Below are 24609 nucleotides of genomic sequence, written 5' to 3'. Positions count from 1 at the left end.
TCATATTTTTAATTAAAGGAGCCAAATAAAGGATGAGCATTTTATACTAATTGCTTTCTTAAAAAAATAAAAAATGAATGTATCTGCAGCTAAGGATGACATCGCTGAGATCTTTTGGATTGGCTTAAATCAACTGGATGTTTCTGGAGGTTGGCAGTGGTCAGATCACAAGCCTTTGAATTTTCTCAACTGGCATCCAGGTAATGATGTTTCTGTTGGTATTAACAATATTCACAACAGTAACTAGTATTTGCTTGTCTTTTTTTTTTTTTTTTTTTTTATAACCCTTTGTGTGGTTTAGCCCCAGCCAGCAACTAAGGCCCTGCAGCCACTCACTCTCACCCCGCAGTGAGATGGGGGAGAGAATTGGAAGTGTAAAAGTGAGAAAGTGTGTGAGTTGGGCTAAAGGCAGTTTAACGAGTAAAGCAAAAGCCACAGACACCAGCAAAGCAAAACAAGGAATTTGTTCACCACTTCCCATCAGCAGGCAGGTGTTCAGCCGTCTTCAGGAAAGCAGGGCTCTGTCACACGTAACGGTTACTTGGGCTGACAAACGCCATCACTCTGAGCATCCCCGCACTTCCTCCTACTTCCCCCAGCATTATATGCTAAGCATGATGTCCTATAGTCTGGAATATCCCTTTGGTCAGTTGGGGTCAGCTGTCCCAGCTGTGTCCCCTCCCAGCTTCTTCTGCAGCTCCAGCCTACTCTCTGGCAGGGTAGTGTGAGAAGCAGAAAGGGCCTTGACTGTGCATAAGCACTGCTCAGCAGTAACAAAAACATCCCTGAATTATCAACACTGTTTCCAGTACAAGTCCAAAACACAGCCCCATACCAGCTACTAGGAGGAAAATTAACTCTACCCTAGCCAAAACCAGGACACCCTTCTCTATCGGACTTCATCAAAACAATCATTGTTCTATTTCTGTTAGAAGTTCAGAAGCATCTTTTCATACAGTCATAAGGTTGGACTAGACCTCTGAGATCATCAAGTCCAACCATTGACCTAAGACCACTGTACCCACTGTCCCAAAGTGCCACATCTGCACATTTTTTTGAACACCTCCAGGGACAGTGGCTCCACCACTTCCTGGGGCAGCCTGTTCTGATGTTTGACCACTCTTTCAGTGAAGAAATTTTTCCTAATGTCCAATCTAAACCTCCCCTGGTGCAACTTGAGGCCATTTCCTCTTGTCCTATCACTTGTTACTTGGCAGAAGAGACAGACCCCCACCTCACTGCAATCTCCTTTCAGGTAGTTTCAGAGACTGATAAGGTCTCCCCTCAGCCTCCTCCAGACTAAACAGCCCCAGTTCCCTCAGCCATTCCTCATAACACTTGTAGACCCTTCATCAGCTTTGTTGCCCTTCTCTGGACACGCTTCAGCACCTCAGTGTCTTTCTAGTAGTGAGGAGCCCAAAACTGCACACAGTATTCGAGGTGCAGCCTCACCAGTGCCAAATACAGGGGCATGATCATTTCCCTACTACTGCTGGCCACGCTATTTCTGATACAGGCCAGGATGCTGGGCACACTGCTGGCCCATGTTCAGCCGGCTGTCAACCAGCACCCCCAGGTCCTTTTCTGCCAGGCAGCTTTCCAGCCACTCCTCCCCTAGCCTGTAGCGCTGCAAGGGGTTGTTGTGACCCAAGTGCAGGACCCAACACTTGGCCTTGTTAAACCTCCTACAGTTGGCCTCAGCACATCGATCCAGCCTGTCCAGAGCCTTCCGTAGGGCCTTCCTGCCCTCGAGCAGACCAACACTCCCACCCAATTTAGTGTCATCTGCAAACTTACTGAGGGAGCACTCAATGCCCTCATCCAGATCATCGATAAAGATGTTAAACAAGACCAGTCCCAATACTGAGCCCTGGGAGGCACTGCCTGTGACCAGCCACCAGCTGGATTTAACTCCATTCACCACCACTCTCTGTGCTTGGCCATCCAGCCAGTTTTTAACCCAGCTTAGTGTGCACCAGCCTAGGCCATGAGCCGCCAGCTTTCTTAGGAGAATGCTGTGGGAGACAGTGTCAAAGGAGGTGCCAGGTAGATGACCACAGCCATCCCCTCGTTGTCTAGGTGGGTCACCTGGTCATAGAAGGAGATCCGTTTGGTTAAGAAGGACCTGCCCTTCATGAACCTATGCTGGCTGGGCCTGAGTCCCTGGTTGTCCTGCACCTGCCGTGTGAACCGAGGTCAGGCTGACAAGCCTGTAGTTCCCTGGATCCTCCTTCTGGCCCTTCTTGTAGATGGGTGTCACATTGTTAAGCCTCCAGTCATGAGGCCTCCCCTGTTGACCAGGACTTCTGATAAATAATGGAGAGATTTTCCATGACGGAGATGACTTTTATCCTAGCCAGTGAATCTTTGTGCACTCGTTCTGTATTTATGGATGATTAGGTTAATAAATCTCTGAAAAGGTAAAATTTGAATGGTATCTTTGAGATCCATTTTAGTAAAGAATCTACAGCTTCTCTAGCTGCTAAATTTTTCCTCTAACTGACAGAATGGCATTGACTTCCCTCAAGTATTACAGTTATTGATGTATATGCAAGGACTGATACTACTTAGAAGCCGAACTTGTGTTTTTAAACTTCAGAGTTGCTTAAATTTGTTTTGAGGTGAAGATGAAAGAAGTATAAAACCTTTGAAAAACCTTTTATAATTACTCACAAGTTCCTAGTAGAATTGGTGAGAATCTTGTTTGTTTGGAATTTTCAGCATGTATTTGTAATGTTCTCAGAAATGTGCCATGGATGTGTATATATGAGAATCCTGGAGCAATAATAATCAGGAATACTGAAGCTAATATGTTTCCATCATTGAAGCTGAATTTGACCTTTTTAAAGTGGAACACACTTTTTTCCTTGAGTTTCTGGAATAGAAACTGCTGCAACATCAATTCTGTGAAAAGATAAGAAATAAGAAAAAATAAGAAGTTATTTCTGGTACTTGTTTGAAAGCTTTACTGAGGAATTTCTGTGAGATTTTCCAAATGTGGTCATTGTTTTAGAAATGTTAAGGACTTTTCTGCTGCTTGTACTACTGGCTGCACCTTCTTCTGGGACTATGGGTGACACTGTAGGACTGTAATGCAGAGCTAGAGACTAGACCATCCTGAGTTACAGTGGCGTAATTTAGTCTGCAGTCATGGAGGGCATACTGATGTCTACCCCTTTCCTGAAAAATAACTTACTGCTATCTACTAGCTGCAAGTTGTGCCCAGTACTTCTTGGCCTTTCACTGTACACCTCTGACAAGAGCCTGTCCCTGTTTCCGCTGTGCTCTCCCGTAAAGAACTAAGATCCACCCTGAGCCTTTTCTGCATGAGACTGAACCAACCAGTGCAGGAGGAGCTGGGGTGCTCTGTGTATGGGACAGCTCGCGTTTCCACTGGGGCTCAGAGAAAGAGGAAACCAGAAAGTGCCACTGGAAAGGGACTCTGAGAGAAGCTGTGGACAGCAGAAAAGACTGTAATATTTTTAAATTTGGGGCCTTGTCTCAGGTTTCTGTTAAGGTAAGGGTTATGGTTAGAGTTGAGAGGAAGCGCAGAGCTGTGTTTGGAGTGGGGCTGGAAAGGGGTTGCCAAAGGAAACTGAGGGCTGCAAAATCAGTTCTCCCCTGAGATATTTGTAGTCTGGGAAAGTGCTCGCCAAGAGTTTGTTGTATTGTAAATAGAACATTCCTCCTGATTCTATGATTAAACATTGGAAACGAAGTCCAGATTCCTTGATTCTGAAACTTTCTCTTTTACAAAAAACTTTCTGTGGGACCTATGGTAAGACAGGTGCCTTCATTCAAAGAAGTTATGTTCTTCAAATACAAGGTGCTGTACTATTCAAAGTCGTGTTGTTCTTGTATTGAAAAGCAATAGAAAAAAAGAAGCAGGCACTGTGTGATAAGTTGTGCTCTTCTATTTTTATTTGTTCCTATCTATAGATATGCAAGGTTTGTCTCCGCTGGATGGGGCTAGCTGTGTGGTGATGAATGCTGCCTCAGGTCAGTGGCAGAGTTACCATTGTGGGACTCCACTTCCATATATTTGCAAGAAGTCACTCAATGAAGTTCCAAGCCTCCCAGGTAGGACAGATTGCATTTTTGGTTTTGTGTGTTAATAGGAGTGTAATGTTCACTTATGGAGTGTTTGGTTTTGTGGGTTTTTTTTTTTTTCTTTCCCCTCCCCAAGCTTCTTAGGCATCTCTGCCAAAACACTTTCACAACAGCTTTGGGTTTTTTAGCAGAGCAGAAGCAAACTCTGTATCTTCAGTGTCAAACAGCTTTCATTTTTTGCAGCTTTCTCATTCACATGTAAAGCATTTCCCAGCACAGTTCTGCCCTTTTCATCACGTTTTCTTCCATGGCTTGTGCCTCCTTTCATATGCTGCTGAAAGTCTGGAACTGGCAGTTGCACCTCAAACCTTTCCATCTCTGCTTAAGCCCGTTTCTTTCTCTTTTGGTGTGTATTGATGTAAAATGGGACCTACCTGGGGCTTGGACCAGCTTCTATTGAATTCAGGTAGAAGTAGTTAAATGACCTTACTATCCTTTGAAACCAGGCCCAGCACTGGAAATCAAGAGTGCAAGAGTTGGTAGCTTGCCCAGTGTATAATCTTTACTGGATCCATAATAGCTCTTACAAGATATTTATTCTCTCCTCCCTACACGCGTACAGTCCTTCAGTTTTCACAGTCTCCAGCTATAACACGTAACTGCCTCCATGCTTTGACCATTTACCTACACCTGGATGTCCAACCCTTCCCATACCCATGGCCTATTCTTCCATGTGTACCTTGGCCTTACCCAGTTTCCAGGGTTTGTGCTTGTGGGGCTCTCATGGGAAAACTTTTGCTGGAAAATTATTGTTCTTGGATGAGGGTGAGGACTAGGGGATAAGAGGGATGAAGCAGTGTCATGGAGGTGGAAAGTGTCATGGAGTATCTCTGGCTAAGGCATGTTCTCTGCAGCTCCCCCAAGAGAGATGTGTGCCTTTGAGGAAAAAAAGGCAGTTTAACTGAACTGGTTTAAATTTTTAAATGGTCCCTTGAAAACTAGTTGTCAATTAACCGTCCTTATCTGTTCTCTGGCTCCTCAGTGGGGTATGTGGAGTGATTACTGCTGTTTATACCGTATTTTATTAATTAAAAAACCCAAAATTCTTGTGACTGGAGTGTTTTGTAGTGTGTTTTGAACCAGAAAGGCTATTAGTATATACCTTTTTCAGCATGCATTAAAGCCACTTTTAATTCTTGAATATCTTAGTTTTCAGAAGAAAAAGATATTTAAAACTAATAATTTGTTTTATTGCAAGCTATTCAAAATTGGTCTTATGCGTGGTACTGCCTGTAGATAGTCACTATAAAAGTGCAAACCCCTGCTAGAACAAAACAAGCAACTTTTTTTGAAGCTGCTGTCCTACAGTGAAGTAACTTGGTTTGCATTTAATTGCTTTTGAAATCTTGCTTACAATTACTCCTGAACCTTTCACTTGCACTAAAACAAGCTTAATGTAATGCATTCCAGCTTTTTACTTTCACTCCAACTAACTTCTTTCTCCTTCTGCCTACTTCGTGGCCCTAAAGTATTACGAAACCCTGTAATGGTGCTCAGTCATGTCTTATTTGCTTGACTAAACTGTGACCTGCTTGACTAAACATTAGCCTTGAAGAGATGTGAACACATTCTGATCACTGCATTCTGACTGTTTTCAAGGTGCTGCCAGATTTAGAACACAAAGAAAATGCCAAACCGTTGCACTAGCCAACATAAAACAAAAGCCTCTAATTCAGTTTCTCTTCACTGTTAGAGTTTTGGAGACACTTGGATACTCGCTGTGATTCAGGCTGGCTTCCCCACAATGGTTTTTGCTACATGCTGGTAAACAACCAGGCACCTTGGAGTACGGCAGATGAGTTGTGCAAAGCAAGTAAGAGTAACCTCATCAGCATACACTCATTAGCAGATGTCGAAGTGGTTGTTACAAAGCTTCATAATGGTGAGTTGGGATACTTGTAAAGGTCAAGCACCAAGTGTAGCATAAATTACAAACCATCTTCTAGCCTGCGATTGCCATAACCTCTAGCTTTTGAATGAAGGTGCTAATGCTCAGCTTGTACCCAGGCTAGTGCTGAGTGTTGCTGTTCAGGTCGAGGCCCTCTGTGTTAGCTCTTGTTTTGATTTGATCTATTTTATTTATTCATTTATTTATTTACGGGGCTAACCTACTTTTAGTTGCCTAATACCTTGTGGTTAATTTTCCCATTCAAATAGAATCATAAATAGTTTGGTCAGTATTTTGACTAAGGGGTCACTGAACTCATAAATGTTATCTGTACTCTTTGGTCTTACGTTTTGTCTGCACTCTAAAAATTAAATTTGGTTGAGCTTTTTTGCTTGTGTGTTCATTATTTCTCGTTTTTTTTTCTGTTCGTTACCTTCTCTGTGAAACTTAGTCATATTCGCAAATATAAGTTAAGAAACAAGGTAAAGAAAATACATTGTGCTTGTCTCAAATCCACTTTCTCAATATAAGAAAAAAATTGCCCCACTCATGCTGTGCAGTATAGTGACAAGAACCTAATTTTGCAGATTTCACTTTCCTTTCCAATTAGTTTGAATATTATTTTTAAACTACAGTGTTGTCATAATTTTAAATTACAGGTGCTAAAGAAGAAATGTGGATGGGTCTCAGGAATGAAGATGTACCAACCTTATTCAAATGGTCAGATCACTCAGCTGTGAATTTTACATATTGGGATCAGAATCAACCAAGAGTTCCTTTTAACAGCACTCCTAACTGTGTGTCATACTCAGGAGAGGTAGGAATAGTGTTGGGTTTTTTATTTTATTTTTTTTCCATCATAGTAGAGGCAACATTGATGTGTGTGAAAGTCAAGGAGCGGGATAAAGCAGATAACTGATTTCTGGAATAATCTGTAAAATACAGATAATTGTTTTACAAGCAAATTGTTTAGCTGACGCTTGATAGCAGCGTATTGCAAAGAATGGCAGAAGTTGCTCACAGCTCTGAGGCTGCCACTGCTGTTGGCCAGCCAGTTGTCCTTGTCACTCTGCATTTTGGGTTACCGTATTCTTGTGTGTCCATGGCAGAGCACTAGGAGGGAGGAGGGCTGAACTACTGAAAGGAGAAGCTGGGTTCAGTCATCTCCAGGACCAATTTGGGCCACCCTGAGGATGGGTAGTGAAATACCTTGGTGAGAGGAGAGGACAGGACAGGACAGACACAGAGAGTGTAGAGTATAGAAGCAGCAAGGGGTGGGTGGGGGAAGGAGGTCACAAAGATGGGTGGAGAGGGGGGCAGGCTGTATCCCATCTCCCAGATTCACTAGAAAACTGGGGCAAGTGTGTGCCTGCTGTGCTGTCAGGCTGGCAGCGGAGCTCATGTGCCCAGCTCCTCTGAGGTGCCTCCTCCCCACCTCCGCAGTGAACTGAAGCACCCTCCCTGCACCCGTTCCCTCCCTGATCCAAGAGAGTAGGCACCACCCTGGCCTCTTCTTCCCTTTTCAGATGTGATCCAGAATCCTCCCATCTCCGCATTTGTCAGCTTTCTCTCTCCCTTCCAAACACGCACCTATGCATATAGTCAGGGGCATCCCACCCCTGATATTTTTGCTAGAGGCATTTTGGCTTTCCCTCTTATGAAAACAGCCCCTGCAGTGTGGAAATCAAAATATTTTAGAATTTTAAATACTTTTTTTTTTCTTTCCTTCTCACAGTTGGGACAGTGGAGAGTCAAATCTTGTGAAGAAAAATTGAAATATGTGTGCAAGAAAAAAGGAGAGATTTTGAATGAAACGAAATCAGATAAAAGTTGTTCATTGGAAGAGGTAATAGGAAGTCTTTTTTTGTTTGTTTTTTGTTTTTTGCTTTCAGTTGGTTCAGAAACCTGCATAAAATCACATTTCCTCTACTTCCCGTTTCCTTCCCGACCATACAGTAACATCTATGGAACACTTTAGCTGAACATTTATAAAGCGTGAGCCAAACTTCAGATTCTCCTAAGCAGGCTCTGGATGTGTTACCATTCTGTTTATTGATGAAAGTATTATGAGCTTGGACCCAGGAGGAGTTGTGTCTGTCTTATTTGTTTAAAAAAAAAAAAAAAGCTTTTATTAGATACATTATTGATAATGCCATTTGTTCTGTGGTTTTTGCTTTAAGTATGTTTTAAAATTTAGGATAAGCACTTTGCTACATAAAGATATGCAGAGATTGATAATTGAGATTAGGTTTCTGTTACACTTCACTGGGCTCTCATTTTTGTTCTTTGACTTAAATAAGGGCGGGGACCGTTTAGGTTGTTTTGGTTTTTTGTTGTTTGGTGGGTTTTTTTCGGTGTAACATGTTACAGCACAAATAAGGCTTGAAAAGAAGTCTTTTCTGTTTTGAACAATCTTGGGATAGTATTACTAGCTACTTCAGAGTTCTTTGGTTCAGTTTTGTGTGGCATGTTGGCTGCAGTAGGAAACATGTTTGCCCTTTATCTTTCTTTCTGCACAACCTCAGGGTATTTTTGCTCTGTCTCTTCAGAGGCTGCCAGCATGTAGAGTTAAAGCTTTCTGTGCTGTTCAGACACCGGTGGCATTGATAGGCTAGCAAAGAGGTAAAACATTTAATGTTCATTGAAAAAGATTTGAATAATAGTGAAATTTTGCAAGTTCATTTTCAGTATATATTTTTTTTTTTTTCAGAAGTAAAGAAACACTGGTAATGCCCTCTTATTATTCCTGTGAATCCTGGCATTGGTGGAACAGCATGACAGCTCCTATTGTTTTGAATAGGACTAGGCTGTCGCCCTTGTGTTTCCCTCTCTGTATGCACATAGCAGTCAGAAGACTCTGCACAGTCAAGCTAAAACAGTGGTGTATTTTATTCTCATGGTTGCATTATTTCTTCCAGCTGTGAATCTGAGAGTTGATGATAGGGGACCTTGTATGTGATGCGCTGCATTTCTTTCTTGTGTATGCTGTGCCAGCTTGTGGGCACCAACCAGTGTTAGCAATGATTTATTTTCTCCTGTAGCTAGTGCCTAAATTAGGTTGTTAGGTATAAACATGTTTTTCATTCTTTAACTAGGGATGGGAGAGACATGGAAACTACTGTTACAAGATTCATAAAACAGAAGTTTCATTTGGAGCACAGTGCAATCTTACAGTGATGAACAGGTAAAGCACATCTCTGTAACTGATGGGCATGTTTTACAGTATATCCTGGAGATACAGTCAGAGATTAAAACTTCCGTATGCTAGTCAGTGCTTTATCAAGAAAAAAAGAGAGGTAAAATTGCTTTTGCAGAGAACTAGCAAACTGTGTTTTCCATGATGTGACAATGGTCAACCTACAGTGTAGAACCTTCTTGGAAGTATGTGAATTCCCAGCCTGCTGACCCCATGTTGAATATGGGGCTGCCTGGACAACCACTTGACCTAACTCATGTAACAATATGCCTGGTTTTAAAATTGTCTCAGTAGTTTCAGATATCTTTCAGATGTTGACTCCAATTAATCTGTGGATTTTCAGATTTGAGCAAGAATTTATAAACAGTCTAATTAGAAAACTTACCAAAGTTGAAGAAAAATACTTCTGGACCGGTTTGCAGGATATTAGCCAATCAGGAATATATTCCTGGGGTACAGTGGATGGAGAAAAAACTGAAGCTGTGACATACACTAACTGGAATTCCTTGCAGCCAGGTAAATTTAACAATTAAAAAAATACGTAAAATTACTATCCTTTTATATTGAGCAAGCATTAAAATACTTAAAATTACTATCCTTTTATATTGAGCAAGCATTGGAGTACCATGTTACAGAACTCCAAGCATGAAATAAAAGTAATTCAGAAATCTGTGGATTTTTTGGAAAACCAGCCAGTAGTTTTAAATATATCTTTGGTGGCTTAAATCTTAGAGTTTTCAGGAGGATGTGTGGCCATGCCCAGTGGAAAGTCTCTTGGAAAGTGGGAAACTAAGGACTGTAAAACCACTAAAGCATTTTCTATCTGCAAAAAATATATCGGGCTGCCCAAGGAGCCGGAAGTGCTCCCAAAGCCAACTGATCCCTGTCCCCCTGGGTGGCACAATGGATCTGGCCTTGCCTGCTACAAGGTAAAATGTTATTCCTATTAGATGTTAATTGTTCGTTACTGTCTTGCAGCAAGATTAGCCATTTTGTGGCTTATAGCTGCTCTGAAGGGTGCTCCATCCCTGAAGTGTTCAAGACCAGGCTGGATGGAGCCTTGAGCAACCTGGTCTAGTGGGAGGTGTCCCTGCCATGGCAGGGGGGTTGGAACCAGATGATCTTTGAGATCCCTTCCAACCCAAACCATTCAATGATTCTATGTTTTACACTGGGAGGAGGAATTCATGTTGATTCATGTTGACTGGCTCCAGATGTTCTCATGCATCATTCTCTGCTGATTCCTGAAAGATGCAGTGTGCCTCTCCCTGATCTTTCTGTGGGCAGCTCTGGACATCAGAGCTGAGTGGGGCAACAGCATTTGCCCCGTGCTGCCATCTTGGGAGCCTGGTACTGATGGGATGTCAATATCCTAGCCTTCTTGCCATCATCTGGCATGCAGGCACCTGAATAGGGAAGGAAAGCACTTTGCATCGCCTTCCCTTGTCCTTTTCCTTTCTATATTTGAAGAGTGTAGACAGGAGAGGTGGGATTTTCTCTGGTTTGAATATAGATATCAAATATTATTAAAAAAGTGCAGCCTCAGTTGTATTTTACTGTTTTTGAAGTAAGTAGTGGAAGTAAGCAGCCATGCTGTTAGCTGGAACGGCATAAACAAGTTTTAGAAATACAGATTTTTCTCCTCCTGTTAACAGTCAAATCAAGTTAAAACGGAGGCTGTTTATTGGATTGTTTATTCATTATTTCTGGACTCAGTGTCTGCAATGAGCTGTGTCTTGTAAACAGCTCATGTAGCAAAGTGGGCAAACCCAGCTTGAATGACAAGGCTCTGGGCAGGGATCCTGAAGAGATGGGTCTAGCTCATATGCAGCATAGCTGTCCCATAGCTGATGGGATGTGACAGCTGGCCATGGCAGTGTCTCCAAAACTCTTTTTGACCAAGTGCATCATGAGAGATCCAGCTGATGGGAATTGGCTTGGACTGAACTCAAAGAGATCAAGTGGACATGTTAGCTGAGGTGCGTGAGCCAAACATGCAACTCTGATACGTACAGATAGCAAAGGGCGTGCCAAAGAACTTTCTTGAACATTGGGCTTTGCAGTTCACCGTAAATTTGAAAGAACATCCCTTAAAACCTATAATTTGGCTTGCAGTTTTGGAGTGAGTTTGGTGTTGTTTTACCTTTCTGGTAAAACAAAACAAAACAAAACAGAGCAAGTCTGACATATGGAATATGTTGCATTTGAAACAAATGTTATCAGCTAAACTTCAGAGTCTGACTGTTATCAAACAAACTGAAAAAAATAAAATAATTGTTAAGAAGTCAAGCTCTCTCCCTGTGGAAATACCAGTTAGTCATTCCTACCTAGGGTGACCATATTTGAGTAGTACAGGAATGATTTTGAAATGCTGTCACTTGTCTCATTTTCTACTCTTGATGTTTGGCTGTTGTGAAGTTCTTCCACAGTGAAAGAGTGCTGCGAACCAGGACCTGGGAAGAGGCAGAAAGGTTCTGTGAAGCACTCGGAGGCCACCTGCCTAGTTTTAGTCATTCAGAAGAAATCAAGGCGCTTCATTCTATTCTGAGAAAAATAATCAGGTAACAAACTAGCCATGCACTAAAATTTTGATTTCAGTCATGTTCTGCAGTAGATCACAAATGCTGCTGCTGACCCCAAATGGCAAGTATGAGATAGTGTGCAGCGACTGTGTTTCCCACAGTAAAAATGGCTAGATGTGGCATTTGAACTGCTGGTCATGTCACTGCCTTCCTGGAAAATGTCAAGGGAGTACAGCTTGGGCAAATGTTTCACATTGCTAGAGGGAGCACAGGAAAAGAGAGATTTGCTTTGAGCATCTTCCATTGCATGAATTTAGGACTGTGTTATTATAAGTATTTCTTTCTTTATGTCGAGTTTTGGCACAACTAGATGATAGTTCTTCCTCTTCTTTATTAATATATTCTCTAGAGACAAGATACTATTTCAGTTTTTCAGATAGGTCTCATCTTTATTCATGAAATGCTTCCTGACTAAACTGGGTGCTGTTTTTTGAAAATGTGAATAATGTAGTGTCCAGCAGTCTGGTTGGCATGGATCCCATTTGGCATAACTGCAATGACACTGTATGGGCATTAGATGGGTGTGTTGAGTTTTCTGGTATCAACAAATTAAATGCTGCATAATTTATGAGCCCAAGGCTCTATTTTTAATCAAAGGAACTGTCACTGCAAAGCTTTATTAGGCATTGGTGTGATGTCAGATCCTTGTGTAATATGGTCTTTTTGATTGGCAGCCTGGTTTTTCAGAACTTTTGCCAGCTTAAATTCAAATGCTGCCAGTTATATGATCTAAATTTTTTCATCAACAAACTAAATCAGGATTATTTCAGAAGCTGCCAATGTACAACACTGTGATTAAATTTTAAAACTTGATGACTGAAGAGATGCCTTCTTGAAAACCCAGTGAACTTTTTTTAGAAGTGCAGAGGTAATGAAAATTACTCAATGTTTATGTTAATAAGAGACAAAAACAAACTTGTATGCTCTATATATAGATGGTTTAGTTTGTATAAAAGCCACTTGTGATTCCATAGCTAAAGTGACTGAAGTACTTCAAATAAAAATTAGTGCATAAATTATTTTTAGCTATAGACCTTATTTTACTGTTTTGCAATTACAAATTTTGTTCTAGTGTGCCTAATCTACTGTGAAACATGGATAGAAAAATAACTGATTTTATTTTCTTTCAAGTACTTGGAAATACTTTTCAGCTTGCAGACAGCCTGAGGTATTAATTATAGTGAATGACCGTTTTTGGGTAGGAGTTTAAAGGTGGAGACTTTTTCTGTCTTTCCAGAGAATCGGCTAATGCACGATGCTAGTACAGTTCCCATATTTCACAGAATCACAGAATGTTAGGGGTTGGAAGGGACCTTGAAAGATCATCTCGTCCAACCCCCCTGCCAGAGCAGGACCACCTAGAGTAGGGCACACAGGAACACGTCCAGGAGGGTTTTGAATGTCTTCAGAGAAGGAGACTCCACAACCTCTCTGGGCAGCCTGTGCCAGTGCTCTGTCACCCTCACAGTGAAAAAGTTTTTCCTTATGTTAATGTGGAACCTCCTGTGCTCCAGCTTGCACCCGTTGCCCCTTGTCCTGTTACTGGACATCACCGAGAAGAGCCCGGCTCCATCCTCCTGACACTTGCCCTTCACCTATTTATAGACATTGATGAGGTCACCCCTCATTCTCCTCTTCTCCAAGCTCAAGAGGCCCAACTCCCTCAGCCTTTCATCATAAGGGAGGTGTTCCACACCCTTAATCATCTTTGTGGTTCTGTGCTGGACTCTTTCAAGCTGTTCCCTGTCCTTCTTGAACTGAGGGGCCCAGAACTGGACACAATATTCCAGATGTGGTCTCACCAGGACAGAGGAGAGGGGAAGGAGAACCTCTCTCGACCTGCTGACCACACCCCTCCTAATACACCCCAGGATGCCATTGGCTTTCTTGGCCACGAGGGCACATTGCTGGCTCATGGTCATCCTGCTGCCCACCAGGACCACCAGGTCCCTTTCCCCTACACTACTCTCTAACAGCTCAGTCCCCAACCTATACTGGTACATGGGGTTGTTCTTTCCCAGATGCAAGACTCTACACTTGCTCTTGTTGTATTTCAGAAAACTGAACTTATCCAGGAAGAAGGCACGTCCCAGTACTTCAGTATTATTCTACCAGAACTTAAATAAGGGGCAGTATATTGAGCCCAGTATAAACTGACTTTGCAGTCAGTGTTGCAATAACTGCATGCATCAAATATACACCAATATACAGTATTTTCATCTGGGTTTACCCCTTTTCAGGTATTGCAGAACTTCCTGAACAGAAATATACACATTTGATATTGCCGGAAGTCTTTTAAATAATGTTTGTTTGTTTAGATAACATAATGAAGTGTTTAAGTTAGTTATGTTTTCAAATTACTCGGAGGTGGTGATTACATAAAGTATTTTGGAGATCAAAAGTCAAGGGTAGCTTATCTGAAAATAAGCTCCTTTGAGAAAAGAGAAAATAAACCAAGTGAATTATTTTACCAAGAACAAATAATTCAGGTAACTGGGAGAAATCACCCTAAGATAATGTTACACGTGATTAGCTGCTGGAGTGCACTGGCATGCAGTTTGTTCATGTTCCCTGCACTTACTCAGTGCATGCTCTGACCTAAACTATTCAATCAGTGCACTCATTTCAGCTTGGGGAAGGAGCCACACCTTGGGGTTTTTTTGTTTCAGGTTTTTTTTCCCCCTTGCACAGTTGTCCAGTGACTCATTGAGAACTGTTTGTTTTTAAATGTTAGCAAAATCAGTTTGGGTTCACCAGGAAAAGGGCAGCGTGCCTAGTCCATTCTGTTCTTTACTCTGATTCCACCTTAGAGGCAAGTACGAGCTAGAACTGCTCCAGCCAAGTCAGGCAATTGCCATTGGCAAGGAAAATAAAATTTGCCTGCCGACATTCCCCTGTCTGGAAGAAATAGGAGATAACCTCTTTTCACTTTGAGGGACATAATACAGGCGGAACAGATCTGGTTCAGTTACTTCCATTCTTTTGGGATTGTTTTTGTGAGCATTCTGCAGCTTATAGCTGGCAGCAACGCTGGATGCAAGGAGAGTAACAGCTTGGATTGGTTAGAAACAACATTTCAGTGAGGACGCCTCACTGAAAAGAAATCAGTTGCCTTTTATATGCATAGCTCTGCTGCTGTAATTGTTCTGAGTCTAGAAAGCCTCACTAACACTTGACTTTGCATGAAAAAAGTGAGCTTGCTCCCAACACACTGGCCAAAATGGCAAGAAACCTGAGATGCAAGTTGTAGCAATTGCGTTAATACAGCTTATGTTTTCTTCCGCTAAAGAGCAGGTGATTAGCAGGATGGGTATTCAGCGAGTGGCAGTACCCCGTTACAGATGGAAAAAGCAGGGGGTCAGATGGGCTTCATACATACTTCTAGGGCAGCACTGCCTAAGGTTAAATGGTGCTTTCAATTGCGCCATTGGGGAGTTGGCCCAGATGTACACGTGTTACCTCTTGTCAAGAACCAGGTTGAACTACAAGCCACAGTGACTTCACTTAGGCTCTTAATCTTGTGTTGGAACCGACATAAGGGACAGAAAAAATCGTTTTTCTGTTTCAGCAGTTAGAATATGACAGTAGAAAAATTACTGGTTTATATTCCCTTCACATTGATCTAAACTGTATTTATCCACTCCTGCACAACATTGACTTTTATGGAAGTTTTACTTCTATGTGAGAGAAAAGCCACTGGTATTCTGCAGGGACTGCTGGAGATTTAGAGTCTTTCATTGTTAATCAGCATTGAGTCCATTGTAAAGCACAAATTGCTCTTATTTTTCAGATTAAAACTCGGGATAATCTAGGTTTTAGAGTGGTTCCAGAAATGTAGCTCAAAGAATACTCTAGCACTGATGAAACACATTTTGAAACCAGCCCATTGGATGAATTTTAAATGCTTTGCAATTAGGAGACAGATACCTAAAGTACAAGCAAATTCCTTGCTGCAAGCTTAGTTGCAATACAGAGTCTTAATTTATATTTGTCTTAAATAGTTGGTGGAATTCTTTTCTGTGATCAGATGATAGCATAATTTCAGATGGCTATCAAAAGGCTTTACTTAAGCTTGAAAGTGCTAACAAGGATAGTGTAGCAGTTACTGAATTACTCATGGTCATGTCTAAACAGTTCCAAAAGAAGCAAAAAATGTACATTAATGTGTAGGTGCCCAGTCAGCTGGAAAACATTATGTTTGCAGTCCAGTAATTCTAAATTGGGAGATAAGCTGGAGAAATTCTTGACCTGGCATACTTTTTAATTTTTTTAATTTGTTTATTACATAAAAGCCAAATACAAGTTGAAAGGCTTTGAAAAATTGCTCTAGTTCCTCAGTTAATTACTGCAGATCCTTTTGAAATGAGTGTCTCAAATTTCCTTTTTAGTAGATATTCCTCTGTCATGATCAATTGCTTAAACCACGCTAAGCCTGTGGGTGACAATTAGGAGAGGAGGGTTAAGCAATGTCTGATTCATAATTGGAAAGAACAATCACAGAAAAATAAAATCCTAAAGGCAAATTGCCAAAAGCCACTTAACTGCTTGACAGCTGTGAATATTTGGCTCACAGTTTTCCCTCTAGAGTGATACAGGGCCTATAGGCTTTTTGAAGGCTGCTTAGTAGTATCATTAGAAGACTAAAGACTATTCAATATGATAAGATCACACCAATGTCAGAAAATCAATACTGGAGTTGAGGGAGGGGAAAAAAAAAAAGAGATTTATTGATGGCTGATGCTTTTCTTCCTAATGGTAACCCTACCAAACAAAATGCTGTTGTCCTTCTTGTATTTCATGTACTTATCCCATGTACTCTGGGCTAAGCTGTTCTTTGGTACTGCACTGTCAACCATTTCAGGCTAAATTTAGCATCCTTATGGTTTATATGTATGGAAAGGTAGCGGCACAGTCTTGCCAAAGAATTTCTTAACATAGCCCAGTGATTTCATAATATTGCATATGCAGGTAAGCCTGGGTCTAAGTCCATCCCTCCATGTAATAAGGTTATTTTCATAAACTTTTCAAGTTCTGTCTTAAAATCACTTTCTCAGCACTACTTTTTTGGGAACCTTTTCCAAACTCTGACCTCTGCTGGTCAGACATCGCTTTCCAATTTTGAGCCTGGATTTATCTCTGAGTTGTGGTTCCTTCAGACACAATGTCCTTTTTGCTCAAATAGCTCCTTTTCTTGGGGGCTTAGTCTCCAAATAGATTGTGAAGAATAATTATGTCCTTTCCCTGACTTTCTTTGTCAAGGCTAGACAAGAAAATCCTTAATTCTTGTTGATAACCTAAACTCTTCATTTCCTCAAATATCCTATATTCCTTCTCTGTATTTGGTACAACACAAATTTCTGGAACAGTACTTCTGTTACAGTTTTGAGAGCCATGTACAGTGGCATCAATACGTTACTATTGCTGTCAGACCACCAGAAGCAGAGGTTGCAGTATAAAACTAACCTTGCAGTTTGACTAGTACATATTTCATTTTGCTACAGTATCTTTAGATGCATAAGCAATAGTAAAGAATATGGTAAAGGCTGTTACTGCAGATTTAAGTGTTTGCACTGTAAACCCATTTTTTTTGGCAATTTCTGTGTCCTGGAGTGTAGCTGAAATTTTGAATTTAAGCGTCTCCTGCTTATGAAAAATGAAGAATTGAGATCTGTTTAAAAATACAGTGCTGACTGTAATCCTGTAAAATGGAGTAAAATTTCTATTGCCATTCTTCTATGCAAGCATTGGAGTCAGTGATGTTACGTGCTCATTTGTGTCTATGCCCCTTTTATGAAGGTGCGTAGGTGAAATATGTGCCTGTGTTTGCTTTGTTTCTATCACTGACAAACTTAAGGGAAATATGGAGCCAGTTACTCTGTATGAGTAGAAGTGTTTGTGTGGTTTGAGGAGGAGTATATTTGAGCTGATGGTGTAAAGAGAGACGACCTGAGATGGACAAGACAAGCCAAATTATGTGTGTGATTCTGGAAAAAAAGTGTAGAAAAGAGACCTTTATATCAAGTGACAACTGATGAAGTGGTGATGCAGCAAACAAGGGAATTGCCCAATTTAGTTAGTTTTCTCTGTGGTCAGGGAAAGACAACCTACAGATCTTCTTAAAGAAAGTGCAGAAGAGGTCCTAGCCCTTACGCCTATTTTCTCTTTGAACTGCTACAACTTACAGTAGTAAACCTTCGTTTTGCTGCTTGATCCTAAGCCATGACATATCAAGTCTTTTTATTAAATAAGCTGAACCATGTACTTGGCTTAAGATTTTATCTTGTTTATTTACAGCAATGACAGATGGGTATGGATTGGAATGAATAAGAGGAGTCCAGATTCTTTGGGGACCTGGCAATGGAGTGATGATAAACCTGTAAGTTAACTTTTAACCAGGAAACGTCATGTCCTGATTTGTTTCAGCTTGAGCTGGATTGAAAGTAAATTGATAAATATTTTAATTAAAATATGACAGATCCTTCAACAGATGAATAATTCAGAAGAAGATTGTATGCTTAAGAGCTGCCATCCAGGCAGATTTTCAATTAAAAACATATCTTTAATAAGGTTAACCTGATTTCTGTCTCTATTGCATTAAAACATTTTATCAGAAGTATCGTAGTAAAGAGCTGGTGGAGAGGACAAGTTGCCTTCATGCCACAACAAAAGGGAGGTTTTATCGGTTAATCTCCTTGATATGTCAGACTTATACAAAAATATCTTTTTCACTGTAATTCATGTCCCTGGAGGTGTTTTAAGAGACGGGTAGGTGTTGTACTTAGGGACATGGTTTCGTGGTGTTGATAGAGCTAGGACAAAGGTGGGACTCGATGATCTTGAAGGTCTCTTCCAACCAAAACTGTTCTATGATTCTATTTGCCTGAAATTGTGAGTTCTTCCTGCCCCCAGAATAACAACAGGTACGCAGCAGGCTCGAAACTGAACCAGTAACTGGTGTTTAACAGATATTTTTATAGTGATAAAAATAATGGGATCCCAGGTTCAAATGGTTATCTCTGGGGATTACCATAGCAAAAATAGTTGTAAAGTAATGACTCTCTCATCTTGTCCATCCTTTAGGTAACTAGTGTTGTTATGCCACTTGATTATCTGGAAGATGAGTATGACACAAGAGACTGTGCTGCACTAAAGGTTAGTTTCAAGGGTTTTAATAACAGCCTGAATATTTTTACATGGAAGTACTTGTAAAAAATACTTTTTCCAGCCATATATTGAATTTAGGTTGACTGCTGAGGTATTTTCTTTGCATGGTGAAAAAGTTGCTAGTGTTCCCTTCATCAGTCTACACCTATTATCAATTTTCACTTATTCAAGCAGTTTTTTGTGAACCAAGTGCTGTGCTAATGATAACCTTTCATAAGACTTCTTTTGAACTACAAAATATTTTAGTAACAATGCTATTCTCTATTGCATAATGCCATACTCAGAGTCTCTTGTATATTACATGTAACACTTCAGGATGTAACGTGGAGTCTAAAACAAAGAAGCAAACAGAGCCCTACCAGTAACTTTTAAAGTCTAGATTAGTTTTTCTGAACCGTAAATTAAGAAAATGTTTGAAACCTAAAGTAGAGGAATGCAGTAGCCAGGATAGAGCATGTGTTTGTGTTTATTGTGTGAATTTCCTTGTTTACTTGTGAAGTAGACTGTAAGTGCTGTGTCAGTTTCTAATGCAAAACGTGAGGCCTCTGCTTAATTCGTAATTATGTTCTCCATCACTTAATTTAGTCTTGATGGCATGAGTTTTAAAATGGCCTTTCACTCTTCTGAGGCATCACTTGATTTTTTTTTTTTTTTTTTTTTTTTTAAGAAGATCATTCCAATACCATCTTTTCTTTTAACCTAATTAGAACCATCTCTGCTTTTAGGATTTACTGAAGGAAAGGATAGTTCCATCCATTTACTTCTGTTCACAGCCATTTCCCCTCATTCTGTTCTCCTCTGTTCATGACCCCACGCCAAGAAGCTGTTAGCATTAAGCTACTAGAAGTTTTAGACAAGAGGAGAGTGGTTTGAAAGGGACACTGTGGATATAGTAACCTCCCTACCATGCTAGGTATAGACATGTTATTTCATTCAATGATAAAAAAGTCTCCTTCTTGGAGAGATGAGCAAGAGTGAAGTCAGATTTTAAGCTTGATTCTAAGAAATAATCTTAAATAAAAAAGATTATTTCTGTACCAATTCAGATGGTTTCTTCTTTTGAGCAGAAATGAGAATCATTTCAGGGCAACAAGTTGCCCTGCAATAATTCAATAATGAGCATCGATGAGATCCTGCGCACTACAAAAACCCCAAAGAAACAACATTGCAAGAAGAGACTTTTGTATGTAGCCAGACCTTAAGCCCTTTAACTAATTGCTTCACAAGCTTGGCTAGTGTGGAGAGTTACAGTTGTATCTGCTCATTTTTTGCAAAATAAGCTGTGGGACTAACACCACAATAAAATACACTGACTTTGCCAAAGTACCTTTTTAATACAGTTTCCTTTCACATTTCAGAGGCCTATGCTGTACTCACTCAGTTCTCTTTATTTTTCTACTTTTATATAGACCTCTCAGTTTTCCCGGAGATCATTTTGGAGGTTTTATTTCCATGAAGGCAGAGACCTGGAATTTTACTTCAAGCCTTTTGATTGTGAAGCTAAACTTGAATGGGTCTGCCAGATTACAAAAGGTAAACTGCAGTTACATCCATTTATTCATATAAAAGAGTTTATTACCAGTGAGTTGTCATTATTGTTCAATAACAGAAACTTTGCAAGCAGCGTTTTATCATTTCCTCTCTGAACTGTGAAGAGGACAGTACATGAGATGTCTTGCCTATGTCACATACAAACAGACGTGCACTAAGAATATTCAAAAATATGTCAGAAAATGACCATGAGGAGGATGCAGTATCACTGCTCCTATATTCTTTCTTGTCCCATGAAGTGAGAAGTGGCTTTTTACTAGGTGAGATGGTATAAGCCACCGAATTGCAGCATTTGTGGACTTCACTTAATCTTAGTGATATTTGTAGCTATATGACCACAGACATCTTAGGTGTACAGTTTGCTCCAACCTTAGGTCAATTAGCCTTCTGGAAAAACTGGTGTACTAGCTCCTCATTGTAGTGAGACAGAGAGCTGGGAATACCATAGAATGGCATGGCATATCTGCACAGATCCAGGTTTTTCCACGCAGCATAAAAAGTGCTGTAGTCCAGTAGGCTTTTATGTTTTGGTTGTTCATGAAAAGGCATTTCAGGGGATGAAAGTTTCTTGTTGTGAGGAGATATGAGTAGATGTACTACTTTGATGCTTGTATTCTGCTTGGGAGAAAAAAAAAAAACCCACAGGGTTTAAGACTGAGGTGTGCAAAACTCCCATTAGTTTTACATAATCTTATTTTAAACTATTAAACCTGGGTATGATTTCCTTCTCCTTTTATTTTTTCCATCATGCATACTGAGAAGCATAAGTACAATCCATCACTTCCATTATTGGTGACCACAGTCTTGTTAGAAAGTGAACTTGAAGTGACTATTCCTTTTTTCCTTTGGACAGGTAGCACTCCAAAGACACCCGAGTGGTATATACCAGGTAAGTGGACTTTTTGTGTATTCTTCTGCTATGTGTATGTAGTTGTTAATACTCTGTATCTTTTATTAGTTTTGTTATATTACTATTGTCATACTTGTTTGATACCGGCGAAGGTCATGACTGCTGGAATTTGATTCCAAGAGAGCTCAGAATGCAAGGAGTGACAAAGTGGAATTTATTGTTACGTTCAGAAGAAGAAAGGATGACTCTTTCAGAATTGATTTCTTACGCGTATGGTATTTCTTGTGCATAGATGAAATTGGAATTCATGGAGCCCCACTTGTTGTTGATGGAGCAGAGCTGTGGTTTGTACCAGATAAAAACCTGAGCTTCCAGGAAGCTATTTTCTACTGTCAAAAAAATGATAGTGATTTAGCCTCTGTGGAGTCTTACACAAAACTCAGGACAATACTGTCTCAAATAGAAAAGGTAAGGGGTGTAATCTGTCTAACAGATACTTTCCACGATAAGGACATTCTCTTGCCAGTTTTTCCTCTTGGCCTTAATAGTTTTTAATGTACTTAAAAGGAAAAGATGAATTGAAAGAGAAATATTTTAATGTTAGTCTTGTAAAAGAATTTTTAACTTTAAAAGTAGTCTTAACAACATGAAATAAAAATCCAACCCGCCTCCAAACGGAGAGAAGGTGTCAGAACAGGACCACCATGTAAGCATCCTGTTGTCTGCAAATACTTCACTAACAATTGTGCCAGTTCTTAATCTTATGTACAAGACAGCACATCATTTATCGCTTGATGAGAGGTTTTATTTAGAAATGCATGATGGTCTGATAGCCTTTACTGAAAGGGGTTTGTGGTGTTCATAGCATGAAAGTACATTCTTTTAAGGAATCTCACCAAAACATTTCAAATTCCACCACCTCTATTACTACCTTTCTTCAGTGCTACTGCTTGTGAGACAATACTTTGTGAAATTAGCAGCTTGCAAGCTCTCATCATGAAATTTCTCCTGACAAGAAGTTACCTGGAAGGAGAAATTACAAGGCAGTGGAAGTCGAGGATTTGACCCGCTACACCTCTAGCCTTCTCATGAAGTATTTATTGATAGGCTGTCTGCTGGAAGGACAGGATTATTCTGAGGAAGGAACAAAGGTCCTGTGGAACCACATCAGCTTTAGGCAGCTTGCAGCTATGTCTTGGTTGTCTGATAGAGTTCCTGCTATGAATTTTGTGTGAATGCTCTATCTAGCACACACTTAAGACAGTGCTGCAAGATTTCCTGTAGCTTTTTCCAGCACAGTGGTCTTCTTTTTCTAATAGGTGCATGTCCATCTACTTGGCATATCAGTCTCAATCTGTATCCTTTCCTATTGCTGAAGAATAGTAATTCCTGCACATTTTACAAACATTTTAAGTCAAAATTAATTTTGTCATTCATCTTTGGTAGAGTTAATTTTGACATTTTATCCTTGGTAGAGTGTGCAGCTCTTTCTCTGTGGGTTGTAAAAACTGGGGTTTTTGTTCTTTATTTCCACAGTTATCAAACAGCGAACAGAAGTGGTGGCTGAAGTTCATTGATTATGGCTACAGCTATCATTCACCGTATGTAGAATAATTATGGGATGCTTTTATTGTAAGCTTTTTTTTGATGTACTTTTTAGGGATATAGTTAATTAGAATAATTTCCAAAAGAAAATACTTTATCCCCAAATTTGTAAAAGATTACTTTTTCTCTGTCATCCAAAAGAAGTAAGATAAATAATTTGAATTAATCTAGAAAAAAATACAGCATTATTCAGTGGCCGCTGTTATCTGTTCTTGTTCACATGTGTCTGCACCTAATCTTGCCATGCTAAACTTAGACCATAGAGTACCTAAACCGGAGAGAACAGAACTGTGTAGCGCTCAGACAAAGCAGAGAGCGATTAAGATAGTATGGATGTACAATTAGAAAGTGGGTATATTTCAAAATATTGTTGAAATATTTTAATTAGCTGCCAAATTCTGAGTTCTATTCCCATTACAAGCATTATTCCCATCAAAAATTTAATTCTTGATAACTTAATAATAACTGAATTGGTAAGCCATTTTTTGTGTGTCTGTCAGAGCCTTTAGGTTTCAGCCTGTTGGGCTTTGACATCTTAGTCTTGTCATCTGAATCCTTTAAATCTGTGATCCTAGTAGTTAATGTATTCCATTGATCTTTAAAATGCTTTTATTGGATTTTAAGCCCACTTCTGTGTACTGTTAATAACCAGGGAACTGAAAAAAAAAAAAAAAAAAAAATGTTTCTGGAAAAACTCCTGTATGTTGGCTCTGACGATATCTGAGAAATACCTGAGAACAGGGAATGGGAAATTGGTTTAAGACATCAGTCTTCCAGTTAGGTAATGCCAGAGACTTGGAGGGCTTATAGTATAGCCCTGTAAGCTGAGATGACTCACAGCAAACCTTGCATTGTGCCATTCATGGCTGCAGCAAAGGATCATGGGCTTCTTACAAGGAAAACTCTTCACTTTCCAGAATACTATAGCAATATACTACTTGAAAATAAAACAGGAGCTATTGCCCATTCTCATCCCTTGTCCTGCCAATGTGCTGCGATTGCAGTGTGGTGATAAATAACCTCCTACCCTCATTCTGCACATCACCTCAACAGAGTTAATTTGGGCATGGTACATAGCTGAACCTACCACATACTTGTTCCTGGTCTAGTTTTTCCCGCTCTGTTCTTCCCAATATTGTAGGCGTCTAGAAACAGTTACCAGCCCAAAGTTTTGTTTGCACTGGCTCTGTTGCTATCAGAGCTTCTGCTTGAAGATCACATTGGATTGGAGATTGACTCCGAAATGTTTATATCCAGTTTACAGTTGTTTTCACGCTTCCATGATCGATTCCTGAGAGATTGCTGGTATGTTTCTAGAAAGAACTGGTATAGAGGTAAGGCTGTTTTTACCCCTCTCTGTCATTATCATATTTTTAAAAAAAAAAAGTAATTACTGTTCTGCCCAAACTTGTATTGAATGCAGATTGATATTGAATTAGGAGTGAATGGCTTCTTGATGATAATCTGATTGAATTTTGAATCATTTATTTCTTCCTCATGGGAGAAGCCATGGTAATATTTCTTGATGACAAGAGGCAAACCTGAATTCAGGTGACAAATTTTTATGATTGATTGTCACTCTTTTTGCGACATAAATTAATTAGCTGAACTCTGGTTTTGGTGGTTACCTTTTTTCTTTATGCTACATAATCTGGGCTCTGGA

The 24609-nt window shown here is 40.1% G+C and overlaps 1 protein-coding gene across 1 annotated transcript in view; it reads left to right on the top strand.

Moving 5' to 3' along the window:
* Window positions 1-24609, top strand: part of LY75 (lymphocyte antigen 75) — a 50447-nt gene that overhangs the window by 4843 nt on the left and 20995 nt on the right. Inside the window, exons 5-20 of the mRNA XM_086465297.1 lie at window positions 90-200; window positions 3940-4080; window positions 5804-5992; window positions 6658-6815; window positions 7734-7844; window positions 9094-9182; window positions 9538-9710; window positions 9927-10123; window positions 11613-11755; window positions 18071-18152; window positions 18857-18928; window positions 20350-20473; window positions 21345-21380; window positions 21634-21809; window positions 22878-22942; window positions 24204-24280. Of these exons, the coding sequence (XP_086321423.1) occupies window positions 90-200; window positions 3940-4080; window positions 5804-5992; window positions 6658-6815; window positions 7734-7844; window positions 9094-9182; window positions 9538-9710; window positions 9927-10123; window positions 11613-11755; window positions 18071-18152; window positions 18857-18928; window positions 20350-20473; window positions 21345-21380; window positions 21634-21809; window positions 22878-22942; window positions 24204-24280 (1944 nt within the window). The remainder of the gene's footprint in view (window positions 1-89; window positions 201-3939; window positions 4081-5803; window positions 5993-6657; window positions 6816-7733; window positions 7845-9093; window positions 9183-9537; window positions 9711-9926; window positions 10124-11612; window positions 11756-18070; window positions 18153-18856; window positions 18929-20349; window positions 20474-21344; window positions 21381-21633; window positions 21810-22877; window positions 22943-24203; window positions 24281-24609) is intronic.

The sequence above is a fragment of the Leptosomus discolor genome, chromosome 5 (genome assembly GCF_034619465.1).
Source record: "Leptosomus discolor isolate bLepDis1 chromosome 5, bLepDis1.hap2, whole genome shotgun sequence".
Classification (NCBI taxonomy): domain Eukaryota; kingdom Metazoa; phylum Chordata; class Aves; order Leptosomiformes; family Leptosomidae; genus Leptosomus; species Leptosomus discolor.
This window is presented reverse-complemented; position numbering and strand designations above follow the sequence as displayed.